The 15,623-nt window shown below is 38.3% G+C and overlaps 1 protein-coding gene across 1 annotated transcript; it reads right to left on the bottom strand.

Moving 5' to 3' along the window:
* Positions 1-12,307: 12,307 nt before the first annotated feature.
* Positions 12,308-14,454, bottom strand: LOC132644423 (uncharacterized). Its single transcript, XM_060361018.1, has 2 exons — positions 12,746-14,454; positions 12,308-12,629 (listed from the first exon to the last, which is right to left on the bottom strand). Exons 1-2 carry the CDS (start codon positions 14,452-14,454, stop codon positions 12,308-12,310), a joined length of 2,031 nt encoding a protein of 676 aa, XP_060217001.1.
* Between the last annotated feature and the right edge of the window lie 1,169 nt (positions 14,455-15,623).

The following is a 15,623-nucleotide window of genomic DNA, read 5'->3' as shown; positions in this document are numbered from 1 at the left end:
TTCGCTCATAAAACTTCTAATGCAAAACACAACTTCAATCTTCAAATTTCAAATACTCTCTTGACCCTACGCGCACTAGCGCTCTCTCTATACTCCCCATTATTCTAATTAATTAAAAATGACAAAATAAAGAACTAAAGAAGGAATTCCTAATTTTAATAAAGCCCTAGAACCGGGTTACAGTGGAGAGGGTGTTAGAGAATCTACTTGCCCCTCATTAATTTTATATAAATGTTTTCGAAGAGGTTTATGTCTTTCAATCACTCCACTTGTTGTCTTAAGGTTTGGATAGATGCTAAAAAAAATTAAATACATAATTAACTAGTATAAGAGTTGTAACCAATGAAGTGTGACGCCCAACATGTTAGATCCGGTTCACTTCTTGAATAATTTTGTTTCTTTATTTTTCTTCTTTGAAATACAAAAGAAAAAAGAAGAAAGAAACATCAACAAGCCTAGCTACTCATTAGGAAGGGAAAAGACAAGTGCTTTTGTCTGTACCGGGATGAATAAACGAGTCAGTAGTACATATATATATATATGTAAAATGGCTGCTTGGGAAAATTGATTTTCTAGGTACATTAAGTAATATTTTACCAATCTTGTTTTTCTTCTTTTCATCACTGTTTCTTTATCTGTTCAAAAAAATAATAGTAAAAGACTACAAAGGGATGAATCTTGGGACAAACATAATAGAGGGAAGACTTAGATAAATCGAAAAAATAATTTATTTATTTTTTCTATGGGAGGGGGATGACAGTGTAAAGTCATGTGATGACACTGTAAATATTTCTGATTTTGGTTGTTTCAAGCAGCAGCCAATTTTTAGACGCTTCTTCCTATTTTGGCAAGTTTAACTTCTCTCTTTTATTTTTTCCAACCAAATTTCACACTACTTCTTGGAGGCTATGAAAAGGTCATAACTAATTTGTTACTATATATACTTTATCTCCGCAAAGGTTGAATTACCCACGATTGTACGTAGTGATATAAATATGATTTTTCACCCTAACCAGAGGTTTCAGGTACGAATTCTACGAATAGAAAAAACTCATAGCAAAGAGCTTTTTTTAATTAGCCTACGTAATGCGAATCTAAATTAGTCAGGACCCTACATCCAATATCGAACATTGAATGGAAAATCAAAACATAAATTAATGTGGATAAAAATATCTTAAGTCAATGAATGCATAGTAGTTTTCATTTATAACTTTTTCGAGACAATGATGATGCATTTTAGTTTGGCGTGAATCGTGATCCTATACTACCTAGGGTTGGTTATATATTAATCATTTATTTCTATTTTATTTGGACCGATTTCGTTTCAATATATTGATTAAAAAATAGAGTATGTTGAAACCCAGATCTTAACTTCTCAGGAGACCCAGATCCCAACTGTGTGTTTGTAACAGGTTTGATCCGTCTTTGAAAAAACCCTAAAACAGCTATCTAAGCTCCAAGGAAGAAATCGGTGATGAGTCAAACAAATACTACTACTAGCAGTGGCCATCCCTAACAAGCAAATCTCAAGCTTGGTGAACATGGCCTTCATGGCCGGTGGCCAGTCCACAACGGTGGCTGGCCAGCCCTCACAAAATACAACTGATCCTAATATCAAATCTAATTCTTTACAATATTCAGATCTTTTCAAACCACAAACTTTGAATGACCCAACACACAACCAAATACAATCACTGCCTCAAATTTCCATGAAGCCAATAACTTTTCTACATGGGGTACCATACATCAAATACACCGAATCAGAAGTTGATCAAATGAATGTCATTGAAGAACTCCAGTATGCTGTGGTTGGGAAATTTCCATATGGACAGCCAGATATTGAACAGCTTCGCCGAATAATCCCTGCACAATGTGGAATAAAAGGTGAGTGTAGAATAGGTTTTCTAAGAAATCGACATGTGCTTATCAGATGTACTCTCTTTGAAGACTTTGTGAATTTCATATCAAAACATGTATATTACATTCAAGATAGAGAGGAATACTCGTACCAATTGAGACCTTTGATCTATGATGCGAAGTTCAAAATTGATGAAGAAACATCGAAGACAATGGCATGGATTTCATTTCCAAATTTGTTGCCTACATATTTTGTGAAGGAAACTCTTTTCTCAATTGCATCGGCAGTGGGTATTCCAATACAGTTGGATATGGCTACTATCAATAAGACTAGACCTAGTTGTGCTAGGGTCAAGTTTTAGTAGATTTAGTAGCAGATTTACCCAAAACAGTGAGGATGGATATTGAAAATGAAAAGACAGGAGCAATACGGACTGTAAATGTTCAGATCCAATATGATTACCTTCCTAAGTATTGCAAGGAATGTAAATTACAGGGACATAATGAATTTGATTGTAGAATTATTCATCCGGAGCTTGCCCAATATGAAGGGAAAGAAGAAGATCAGGTGGATACTAATGGAAAACATTCAGAGGAAAAAAGGGCTAACAATGAAGAACGTGGAAAAAAACCTAAGGAGGATAAAGAGGCTGAATCCATAGAAAAGACACAGTTACAAGCATATGAACAACATAATGGCAAGCAAGCTAATGACAAAGGCAAGCAACAACAACAAGCAGGGAAGCAACAAGGTTATAATGGGCACAAAAACAACGGGAAATACAATCATACAGGGTACAATAATCATTACAATTACTCAGCTAGAATTTTACCTAGTGGAAGAGTTCTTGGCAATCCTGGAAATTGGAATGCCATCAAAGATAACAGGAATTTTAGTGCGGATGAGAGAACTGCTTACCAATGCAAACAAAGGGAGCCATCAGCCACTAGTACAAGTAACAAATTCAACACATTAGTGGACTTAGAGGAAGAAAATCACAATAAAAATGAAAGAGGGATCACTGATACTACTGCTAATGCTATCAAAGAGACAGCAAGACCATGGGTAGAAAATGTTTTTGGAAAACAAAGCAATAACAACAAGGGAGCCGAACAAGTCATGAAGGAGCAAGTCCCAGTCAATAGTCATGAGCAGGTCATAAAGGAACAAGTCCCAGTCAATAGTCAGGAGCAAGAAAAGATAGAGCAACAAGTACCAGTCAATAATCAGGAGCAAGATAAGAAAGAGGAAAAGGGGGTAGAAGATGATCAACCACTAGTGACTACCACACATGATACAGAGAGAACTATTACAGATATTGTGGATATTAGTAACAAAGAGGAAATCTACAACAAAGGTAAACATGATTCAGAAGGGCAAGGAGTACCTCTACATATAGAGGTACAAGATAGTGTCAATTCAACTTATGAACAACTAAGGGAAATATCAGTGGGGCAGTACATAAATCACGAGAAAAAAATACCTGAAAAACCTGAAAACCCACCAAATGCTGAGTTGGAAGCAGGAAAAATAATGGAAGATAGAGATACTGCATTATCTGCAACTGAAAATGAGAGACATGAATGCAGAAAAGAAGTGGGCGATAAAAAAGAAATGGCAATACCAACAGGGGATCAAGGAGGCCTAAACAGTAATGATACAGTAGAAGAGGAACAGACAAGTTCAAAAAAAAAATAGTTCCCAATTGGTAGCTAAAGATCATGAAGTTAACAATACTGCACATCATAAAGAAAACCTCATGGAAATAGACATTGGAGAAGAGGAAGAAGGAGACACTCTTACATCAGCTCTTATGGAGGACAAAAATAGTGGGGACATCTCTCCTAAACATTTATTTAAAGCTAAAAGGGGCCACAAAATAAGAGATAGAAGTGTTCCACCCAAGACATTGGGGAGAGTACAAACAAGGACAGCCTATGCAAAAGGAGTTTCCCAATGAATAGCTCACTTATTTGGAACATAAGGTCTGTAAACACTCAACAGGCCTTTGAGAGGGTGATATTACTACATAGACAGAAACATTTCAATTATGTTGCATTAATGGAGCCTTTCCAACATGTGAGGCATATAAATATGTACAGGTTATGGCTTAATATGGGAACAGCTTGGCATAATGTAAATGGGAAAATCTGGCTATTTGTAGAACCTGACATACGAGTTGAAATTCAAGAAGACACTGAACAAATGTTATCTTGCAAATTTACACATCTGGTGAATGGACATGAAATGTTAGTTACATTTGTGTATGCAAGTACTGAAAGATGTGGCAGAATTGCTTTATGGGCAGATTTGTACAATATTTCATCTCATGTCACTATTCCATGGCTTGTGGGGGGAGACTTCAATGTAATTACTGATGCCATAGAGAAGTTTGGAGGATTACCAGTGCAGTTTGCTGAAACTGAGGACTTTAGGCATTGTATTGACACATGTTTATTGGTGGATTTGGGGTTTACTGGAAGCATATTTACATGGTGGAATGGGAGATCAGATGAGGCCTGTATTTTTAAAAGGTTGGATAGATATTTGGGAAATCAGGCTCTTCAAAATAAATTTTCGAATCTGGGCATTGAACATCTTATTAAACAAGGGTCTGATCACTCTCCATTGTTGGTGAACATGAAGGCTGATAGTAGAGTTATTAAGAAGTCGTTCAGATTTCTTAACTTCTGGGTTGAACATGAGTCATTTCAAAATGTGGTCAAAGAAAACAGGGAGGAATCTTATGGTTCAGATCCGTTCTTTAACTTTCATAATAAGTTAAAAAAAAGTGGGAAGAGCCCTTTCTAAGTGGAGCAGGGATTCATATGGTGATATATTTACACAAATAGATTCTCTTGAGGAAGTGGTGCAAGTTCATGAGAGGGAATTGGAACAGAATCCTACAGCGCTGAACAGAGAGAGACTGCAGAGAGTACAAGCTGATTTGATTAGATTTTATGCTATTGAAGAGAAATTTTGGAAGCAAAAAGCTGGTATGCAGTGGTTTCAAGATGGGGACAGAAACACAAAATTCTTTCATGCCCATGTTAATGGAAAAAGGAGGAAATTACAGTTGCAAAGAATTCAAGATCAAACAGGTACATGGTTAGAATCTGAAGAGGAGATAGCTCAGGAAGCAATCAGATTCTACTCTGATCAATTTAGAGAAGAGAATAATCCTACTGACTTTTCTATGTTGGATAAGATTCCTAGAATGATTACAGAAGATCAGAATCAAAAGCTTTATGAAATGCCGGAAGAAAAAGAAATTAAAAGGGCAGTATTTGGATTAAATGGGGATAGTGCAGGGGGTCCAGATGGATTTATAGGAAAATTCTTCCAAGCTTGTTGGGACACTATATCCAAAGACATGGTGAAAATGGTGAGATCTTTTTTCTGTGGACATGAACTACCTAGGTATATCACTTGTACCAACTTAGTTCTATTACCAAAGAAGAAAGAAATCAACACTTTTTCTGATATGAGGCCAATTAGTTTGAGTAATTTCACAAGTAAAGTGTTCTCAAGAATTCTGCATGACAGGTTGGTACAGTTTCTACCTAATATTATTTCACCTCAACAATCTGGCTTTGATAAAGGTAGAAGCATTGTAGAGAACATTGTACTAGTTCAAGAAATTATACATGATATTAGAATTAGAGGAAAGCCTGCTAATGTGGTCATCAAGTTAGACATGGCTAAGGCTTATGACAGGGTATCATGGTTATTCTTGACCAAAGTGTTAAGGAAAATAGAATTTGGTGAATTCACCATTGATCTAGTGTTCAGAATCATTTCTAACAATTGGTATTCTATTTTGATCAATGGGAAACCACATGGTTTCTTCAGATCTTCAAGGGGGGTAAAACAAGGGGACCCATTATCTCCTACTCTTTTTATACTTGCTGCTGAATGTTTGTCTAGGGCTCTGAATGCATTGTTTAATGAAGCCAGCTACAAGGAGTATGGAATGCCAAAATGGAGTCCATATGTCAATCATTTGGCATATGCTGATGACACTATTATCTTTACTTCTGCTAATGAGGAATCTTTGAGGTTGGTTATGAAGACTCTAACAAACTATGAAAAGGTGAGTGGCCAGAAGATTAACAAACATAAAAGTGCAGTGTATATGCATCACTTGACCTCACATAACATCAAGGAGGTGGTGCATAATGTTACTCAAATTCCAGAAAAAGAATTTCCTTTTACTTATTTGGGAGTGCCAGTGTATTATGGGAGGAGAATGAATATTCATTATAAAGAGTTGATTGAAAAGATTCAAAATAGGCTTAGCTCTTGGACTGGAAAGTTGTTATCTATCGGGGGGAGAACAACACTAATCAAGCATGTCTTACAAAGTATGCCAATCCATTTGTTATCAGCATGTGACCCTCCTGATGGAGTACTTGCACAGATACACAGGTTATTTGCAAAGTTTTTTTGGAGTAACTCAGTTGGTAATTCAAGCAAGCACTGGGCAACCTGGATAACTTTATGTCATCCAACAGAGGAAGGGGGTATGGGATTCAGAAGTTTACAAGATATGTCTAAATCCTTGTTTGCAAAACTGTGGTGGAACATGAGGACAAAGCAGTCCATTTGGAGGACTTTTATGAGCAATAAATATTTGAAGAAGTTTCATGCAGTGATTGCTCCTATTAAGTCAGGTACTTACGTGTGGAAGAAGATGATTAAGCATAGAGATGAGATTGAACATGAAATTTGGTGGAAGGTTCAACAAGGCAATTCCTATTTCTGGTTTGATAATTGGTCAGGTTTGGGAGCTTTTTATTACATTACTCCACTAGATTTTGTATGTGAACCAACCATTATTCTTGTAAAAGAAGCAGCGAATGAAGGGCTTTGGGATGAGGAGATGCTTAGAAGAAATTTTCCTGCAGAACTGGCTGATCACATTGTGCAGAATATTAAACCTCCAGATGAGAATATGCAGGAAGACAAGGCATACTGGAAGTTAGACACTAGAGGCAAGTTTACAGTAAGTTCTGTTTTTCAACTTCTAAGACAAAGAAGAAAATCTAGCATTCTTTATAAGCACATGTGGTTGGAAGGACTACCTATAAAGATTTCTTTTTTTATGTGGAAGTTTTGGAAATTTAAATTGCCTCTGGATGATAAATTGAAGAAATTGGGTCATCAATTCCCTTCTAGATGTTACTGTTGCCAACACCCTGAAGTGGAAGATTTTTCTCATGTGTTCTTAAAATCACCAACTGCTCAGGCTATCTGGAAGCATTTTTGTAATCCAGTTGGGATAAATATTGATAATCTACAGGTTACTCAAATAATTAATAGTTGGTGGGATATTCCTGGAAAGCCTCATGTCAAATGTATTTATCAAGCTGTCCCTGCTATTATTATTTGGGAACTTTGGAAAAGAAGAAATACCATGAGACATGATGGGAAAGTATCAATCACTAAACTCATCTATCAAGTGATGCATACTTTGATTCAGTTTATGAAAGTGAGAAGAAGGAACTTCAAATATGCACCTTATAGATGGAGTGTTGTTGTGGAAGCTCTACAGAGATACTCTTCAAAGGTTAAAGTTATTCAAGTTCAGTGGAAATTACCAGAAATGGGTTGGATTAAGGTTAACACTGATGGAGCTTCAAGAGGAAATCCTGGGAGAAGTGCATGGGCCTTTTGTGTAAGGAATGAGATGGGTAATGTGGTGCAAGCTCAGGCTAAAGAAATGAATGATCCTATGAGTACTAATACAGAGGTAGAAGCGCTGGCTATTCTGCAAGCTCTTAGATATTTGAAGAACAATCAATTGGATAAAATCAGGATTGAAACTGATTCTTTATTGCTAAGAAACATCATTCAGATGACTTGGGAGGTACCTTGGCAAATTGTTACCATGGTAGAAGAAATTTGGAAGCTTATGGAGGGTAAAACTGTGGTGATTGCATATATATAGAGAGGGCAATAAATTAGCAGATCATTTAGCTAATTTAGCTCTGGATAATGGAGATGTACTTTTCAATTCTTTTCAAGAGATGGACTGCCAAGGCAAAAGAATAGTGAACAGTGACAAGTTGCAATTGCCTTACCTAAGGATCAGGAAATGTTAAAGCGGACAGTCTTAGATGAAGTTTGGAGCAGAGGAATCTATTACATTCAAATCCTATGGGAGGAGAATGGAAAGGTGGTTTATACTAATTGTTTGTTAATGTTTACAGGTAATTCAATGTTAATAGAGGCATCTGCAGCTCAGCAAGTAATGAAAACAATCCCATGGAAGGTACGCAGCAGAGAACAATTAAGTGGAGGAAACTGATTATCTCAATGGATCAGAACAACACTAACAAAGCCAAGGATAAGCAACAACAACAGTGCAAAAAAGTCACAAGAAGCAACAGAACCAGGAAAGAAAATCAAGAAGCAGCAGAACCAGGTCCTAGCACAAAAAAACATCTAAAAAGGAAACACAAATGGAGAAAACTGATTATCCCAATGGATCACAACACAAATCAGTATAATAACAGCAAAACCAAGGAGAAACAATACCAACAGTGTGAAGAAAGGCACGGATACTACACAAGAAGCAGCAAAACCATGAAAAGAAATCAAGAAGGTTGCACAAAGAAAACCACGCAACATCGACCATAAAAGCATGGGAATATAATACATCGGAAGGTCAATGAACAAGGCGTGGTATTAGTGTCGAATGATGCTCATTCCCTTACTCAAACACCTATTGATTGTAGTATAATCTCAAGCCAGGAAAAGAAACTTCACAAACGGAGATGGAAAATAAAACCACTTACATTAGAGATCTCCAAAGGAGGACATTTCAAGAGGAAAGCTTTCAGCTTAAAAGTACAAGAATCCATACATCGAACATTTGTTGACACAGAAATGAACCTGAACCGGTGAAGATATTTAAGATGGAGCTCAAATGCCATCTTTGGAATTGAAACCGGTGCAATAGTCGTAAGAAGGAGAACAAATTACATTTGGTTCTTGGCCAACATTTACCCAGGAAGTGAAGATGAAGATTGTGAGAGAGAAGAGTGATAAATATTTTTGCTCAGGTGAAGCATGGGGTTGGCGTAGAGGACATAGTGAACCACATTTTACAAGCTTGGGAATTGCAACCGGCAATAAGAAGCGTGAAATGTTCAGCATTACTTGAACTTTGTGAAACTTTTGGCTTCTCCAATGCTACCTGCCATTCACTTTCCATGTGTCCCAGACACATATAAAGAGACACAGTGGACCTGGCCAAAAAGAAACAAAGGAGAAACTGAAGTATATAGCTAGCTCAATTTGTTTTTACTTTTTAGTTTGTCTCTTTTGCTTTGTTTCAGACTATCTCTGTTTTTGTGCTTTATTAAATTAATAAAATAAGCCATAGGTGATAAAAAGCCTAGTGGCCTTTATTTAAAAAAAAAAAAAGAATAAAAAAGTGCTGGAGATCAGACACGGTTATTTTTATAACAAGATGACCAATAAATAATATGGCTTAGCTAAAAAAAAAAAAATCTATATATTTCAAAGTTATCCCTACAACTAACAACATCAAGTCTCTAACAAAGCTAGAAAAGCTCTTGACAAACATTGGATCAATTAAATGTGACAATTAGGGATATTTATTTCACATCTAAGCCATAATCCTAACTAGTTAGTGACCCTTATATGGAGTCCGGAACCAAAATGTGTTAAATCACCAAAAAAACCGCCACGAATTGAGACAATGAGAAGTTAGGGTTGAGGGTCGGTGAGAGAGAAAAGGAAGAGAAAGAACCTTTCATTCATTCTCAAAAGAGGAGAAATAAAATCTGTTCAAAATGACTTGGGCTCACTCTTAAGTAGTGACCCGGAAATAATTACAATTGGGCCGAGCCCGATACAAAAATAAACGAACAAAAGAATAACAAATGTTGGATCAGCCCATATCATATATTCTAACATCCCCCCGCAAGTTGGAGGGTGATAAGACACCCAACTTGAGAAGGTGGGAATGGTGAGTAGACCCGGTCAAAATCTTGGTGAACATATCAGCCAACTGAGTGGCACTTGAAGTGTAAGATAAGGCAATCAACCCATCAGCCAGTTTGCTCCGGACAAAGTGGCAGTCAAGCTCTATATGCTTAGTCCTCTCATGGAATACCGGATTCCTGGCAATGTGAAGAGCTGATTGATTGTCACATAACAAGGGGACTGAAGAGGGAGCAGGCAGTCCAAGATCAACAAGCAATCGAGACAACTAGGTGAGCTCGGCAACTGCTTTGCTCATGGACCTGTATTCAGCTTCAGCCGAGGAAAGGGAAACCACTGGTTGTTTTTTTGATTTCCAACCAACCAGGCTGCCACCCAGCAAAATGCAGAAACCAGAAACAAATCGCCTGCTATCAGGGCAGGAGCCCCAATCACTGTCACAGAAAACACTAAGAGAAAAATCAGGTGTATTGTTGAAGAAAATACCAACATCAGAGGTGCCCTTAAGATAGCGAAGGAGATGCAGGGCAGCTTTCATATGGGGAACACATGGCTGCTGCATGAACTGACTCAAGTGTTGCACAGCAAAGCAAATGTCAGGCCTAGTGTTCGTTAAAAAATTCAACTTCCCTACCAAGCATCTGTAGTCTTCTGGTTTAGGCAACACATCCCCAACACCAGCCTGGAGTTTTACATGCATTTCAAGAGGACATACTACTGGAGAGGAGTCAATGGCATGAAAATCAACAAGTAAATCATGGATGAATTTCTTTTGGTGTAGAAGAACCCCATCAGGAGAGTGCACCACTTCAATGCCCAAGAAGTAATTCAGAGAACCTAAGTCTTTAATTTTGAACTGCTCATGTAGGAAAGCTTTCAGAGAATCAATTTCATGTAGATCAGTCCCAGTGATAATAATGTCATCCACATACACTACTAGCAACACCACAGAATCATGAGTTATTTTGGTGAAAAGGGAGTAATCATTCAGGGAATGAGAGTATCCTCTTGAACAAAGTGACTGAGATAGTTTGGCATACCACTGCCTGGAAGCCTGTCTGAGGCCATAGAGGGACTTTTTCAACTTACATACTAATTGAGTAGGAGAAGAGGGAACAGATAGGCCAGGAGGAACTTTCATAAACACTTCCTCATCTAAATCCCCATAGAGAAAAGCATTATTGACATCGAGTTGATATAAAGGCCACTGTTTCTTGACAGCAACAGCAATTAAAGTCTTAGCAGTAGACATTTTAACAACAGGTGAAAAAGTCTCATGGAAGTCTATGCCCTCAACTTGGGTGTCACCTCTAACTACAAGCCTAGCCTTATACCTCTCTATGGAGCCATCAGCCTTGTATTTAACTTTGTATACCCACTTACATCCAATAGGTTTCTTGCCAGGTGGAAGTTCAACAATTTCCCATGTGTTATTCAACTCTAAAGCATCAAATTCCTTCTTCATAGCAGTTTGCCATGCAGGGACTGAAACTGCCTGAGAGTAAGTGTGAGGCTCAAACACATGAGGCTGACTAGAAGTAGGTGGAACAGACTTAGAACTGTGTGAAGTGGATTGGCAAACATAGCTATCAAGGTAAGAAGGTCTGGTGCGAGGTCTGGAAGAAACTCTAGAAGGAAAAGGTTGATTGAAAGTGGGTGAGGGAGGTTGTGGATCAGGTGGAGGAAGGCTGGAAGCAAGGGAAGGAGGGGGAGAAAACTCATGAGGATTAGGAGCAAATGTTGGATGAGGCTGTTGGGCAGGAGGATTAGGAGCACATGTTGGATGAGGCTGTTGGGCAGAAATAGAATGAGGTGGGAAAGGAGGGAAAGGATCATCAAAACAACTGAATAGAGAAGGGGACAATGGGAATGAAGGTGGTTTGGAAGTAAGAGTGAAAGGGAAAATGTGTTCATGAAACACAACATCCCTGGTCACAAAAGTCAGTTTGGAAGTAAGACTATATACCTTATATCCTTTCTTGGCAAAAGGGTATCCCAGAAACACACATGGCATGGCTTTGGGCTGAAATTTGTCCCTTTGAGGTTTGGGAATGGTGGAGTAGCATAGGCAACCAAAGGCTTTAAGATGAGAATAATTTGGCTGTTTATCATAGAGAATTTCATAGGGACTTTTGGCATTTAACAAGCTGGAGGGGAACCTATTTATTAGATAGGTGGCAGTAAGAACACAGTCTCCCCAAAATCTTATGGGGAGAGCAGATTGGAAAATGAGGGCCCTAGCAGTTTCTAACAGGTGCCTATGTTTCCTCTCCACCACCCCATTTTGTTGTGGGGTGTGAGAGCAGGTGGTCTGATGTAGGATGCCTTTGTCAGAGAAGAAGGTGCAACCAGCAATGTTGGAGCCTAATTCTAGTGCATTGTCACTCCTAACAATCTTTACTTTCAATTGAAATTGATTTTCTGTCATGAAAATAAAAGATTTTAGTAGATCAAACGCATTGCTTTTGGCTCCCATTAGATAAGTCCAAGTAGCCCTAGAGACTCATCTACAATGGTTAAGAAGTACTTGGATCCATTTGTGGTTGCGGTGTGATATGGACCCCAAGTGTCAATGTGAATCAGTTGGAAGGGCTTAGTGGTTTGAATGCTACTATCAGGGAAGGGCAGTCTGGTTTGTCTTGCCAAAGGACAAACAGGACAAGGGAAAGACTGCTTCTGTGATAAATTGCTAAGGCCAGGTATGTTCCTCATTTTTGAAAAAGGAATGTGACCCAACCTGTAATGCCATATCATATCTAATTTGTTAAAGTTTGATACATTAGCATGATTAGCAATACTGCCATTAGGCACAGGAACATGTAAAGTAGGACATGTATGAGAAATGGGTGATGTTGTATTGTTAGGAACAGCAGTGTCATCAATAATTACATCATGAGTAGAAGCAGTACGTACACCAGAAAAAAATCAGAAACATCATCAAGGACATTCTTATCAGATAATGAAGAATTGCAAACAGTTGAAACAGTAGGAGTGGAAGAGATAGAGGTACTAGGCAGAATCGACTTGTAGAGGCCTTTATCCACTTTACCAAGAACCAGAGGCTTCTTCAAGGAAGGGCCCTGTATAACACATAGATACTTGGTAAATAGAACAAAACCATCAAGTTGTGACAGTAATTTGTGAATAGATATTAGATTGTAGTGGAAACTAGGAACATAGAGGACATGGTCAAGTACTAGGTTGGGAAATAAAGTCATAGAACCAACATAATTCACCTTAACCTTATATCCATTAGGTAAGGAGACAAGATAAGGTATAGGAAGGGTCTGAATATTTGAAAGGAGGTGTTTATGTGATGTCATATGATCAGTGGCTCCAGAGTCTATGATCCAAATAAAGGAACCTACTTCAGACATCATACATGATTTGAGCACAACACTATGATCAAGCAGCTTACCAGCAAAGTTTGCAGAAGCAGAGAGGTGTGGATTGCCATATAGATCAAAAGTGAGCAATCCCTGTTGAACCAATGTCATAAGCTGGTTTGATTGTTCCTTAGACAAACCAGGCATTGGATATGCATCCACATTAGGATCATTAGACACAGTAGTAGCATCATTTAAGCCAGAGGACTGAACCTGATTGAAGTTGACTTGGATATGAGCAGCTACTGATGGATTATTTGACAAACCAGTTTTCCTGTTGGAATTGTTTGGTGGGTTGGCTTGCTTATTTTTTGTAAATTTAAAATTTGGGGGAAACCCATGAAGTCTGTGACACTTCTCCATGATATGACCAGTTCTCTTGCAGAACTTGCAAAAGAGTCCTGATGTGGCATGATCAAAAGTAACCTTTGAGGGACAGGACTGCTTGGATACACCAACATGGAAAGAAGCAGAGTTGGTGGAAAATTGTGATGAGGAGGAGACTTGTCTTTGTGTCTCATCAGATAAGAGCATACCATATACAACACTCATGGATGGAAAAGGCTTGAGCATCAGGATGTTGCTACTGGTCTGAATGTATGTATCATTCAAGCCCATCAGGAATTGGTACACTCTTTGAACATCCTCATCTTTTGCATACTCAGACTTAGCACTACAAGTACAACTACGAGCCTTACCAACAGACAAAGAAGCAATCTCGTCCCAGAGCTGCTTGATCTTATTAAAGTAAGAGGCTATGTTAAGTGATCCCTGAGATATATGAGCTAATTCTTTCTTTAATTCAAACACCCTTGCAGCATCCGCCTGACCATACCTCTCTTCTAATTCAGCCCAAATATCCTTAGCATACACTGAGTATTCAACACTACGAGCTATTTCTTGGGTCATTGAGTTTGTCAACCAGGAGACTACTAGATCATTACACCTTTGCCACTGGCGAACTAAAGGGGAGTCTTCAGGGGGACTCTCAGAATCAGAATCTATCAGACCCAATTTGTTTCTAATAGAAAGAGCGACCAAAATATGCCTTCTCCAACTACCATAGCAAGTCCCATCAAACGGCACCGGAACCAGAGAGTTTCCTAGCACATCTGATGGATGCACGTATAGTGGATGGCATGGATGAGTGTAATCATCCTCATGAAAGACAGCACGAGACTGAGGTGAACTACTAGTAGGGTGAGAACCAGTGGGAGTGGGACTACCATCCGGCATTTTTACAATACAATTTGAGCAACGACAAAGTCACAGTTGAAGTCAAATTTTAAGCAACAACAAAATCACAATTCAAGTCAAAGACATGCAGTTTACACACAGCAACGTTGATTGATAGAACGAAAATACCCGATTCCCATTTTCCTTCGCAAATTAGAGAAAGACGAAGACCAAAATAGGGCAAGTTAGGTCAATTTGAACTCGAACCAGTAGCGATTCTTCACTCGAACACAACACAGCAAGCAACAAACTCACACCAACAAGATTAGGGAAAAATCAACTCATACGAACACAAACTAGGGCAAAATCAACTCGGAAATGACGATTCCTTGCACGAGCAACCACAACGAGCAACAATCTCATGCAAATGAAACCAGAAACACGATTCGTGGTAACCAGAAGTGATTTCCGACGAAGAACTTCGATATTTTCACAGAATATAAAACGAGTAGCGGAAGCACAAAAAAAAATCGTGGTCAGATTTCACCAAGATAACATTGATATATAGGTAATGAATAGATCGCATAGGATCTGGGCTCTGATACCATGTTAAATCACCAAAAAAACCGTCACGAATTGAGACAATGAGAAGTTAGGGTTGAGGGTCGGTGAGAGAGAAAAGGAAGAGAAAGAACCTTTCATTCATTCTCAAAAGAGGAAAAATAAAATCTGTTCAAAATGACTTGGGCTCACTCTTAAGTAGTGACCCGGAAATAATTACAATTGGGCCGAGCCCGATACAAAAATAAACGAACAAAAGAATAACAAATGTTAGATCAGCCCATATCATATATTCTAACAAAATGACCCCAAAAAAACCATTTTGAACCAAAATACCCCAACAACAAAAAAAATGTTACCGAAGTACCTTTAGCGCAGTAATTTACTGCGCTAAAGCAGTTAACGGGGACGGCTCCATTAATTGCTATAGCGCAGTAATTTACTGCGCTATAGTGTGCGTCTTTTTTTTTTTTTTTTTGCCCTTTTGGTTAACCCTTCTTTCATTACACTTTTTAACGTACTTTGACCATAAATTAATCATGCTTCGGGCCCCTGAAACTTCAATATTTTATATAGAACCCTACTTATTTTTGTGCGATTAATAAGGTAAGATCAATACATCAAGGATACACAAAAGTTCGGATGGCCGTTTTAGTGGTTGAAAAGTG

Source organism: Lycium barbarum, chromosome 6, assembly GCF_019175385.1.
Source record: "Lycium barbarum isolate Lr01 chromosome 6, ASM1917538v2, whole genome shotgun sequence".
Lineage (NCBI taxonomy): Eukaryota > Viridiplantae > Streptophyta > Magnoliopsida > Solanales > Solanaceae > Lycium > Lycium barbarum.
The sequence above is the reverse complement of the archived record's forward strand: the minus strand, read 5'-3'. Positions and strand labels throughout refer to the sequence as shown.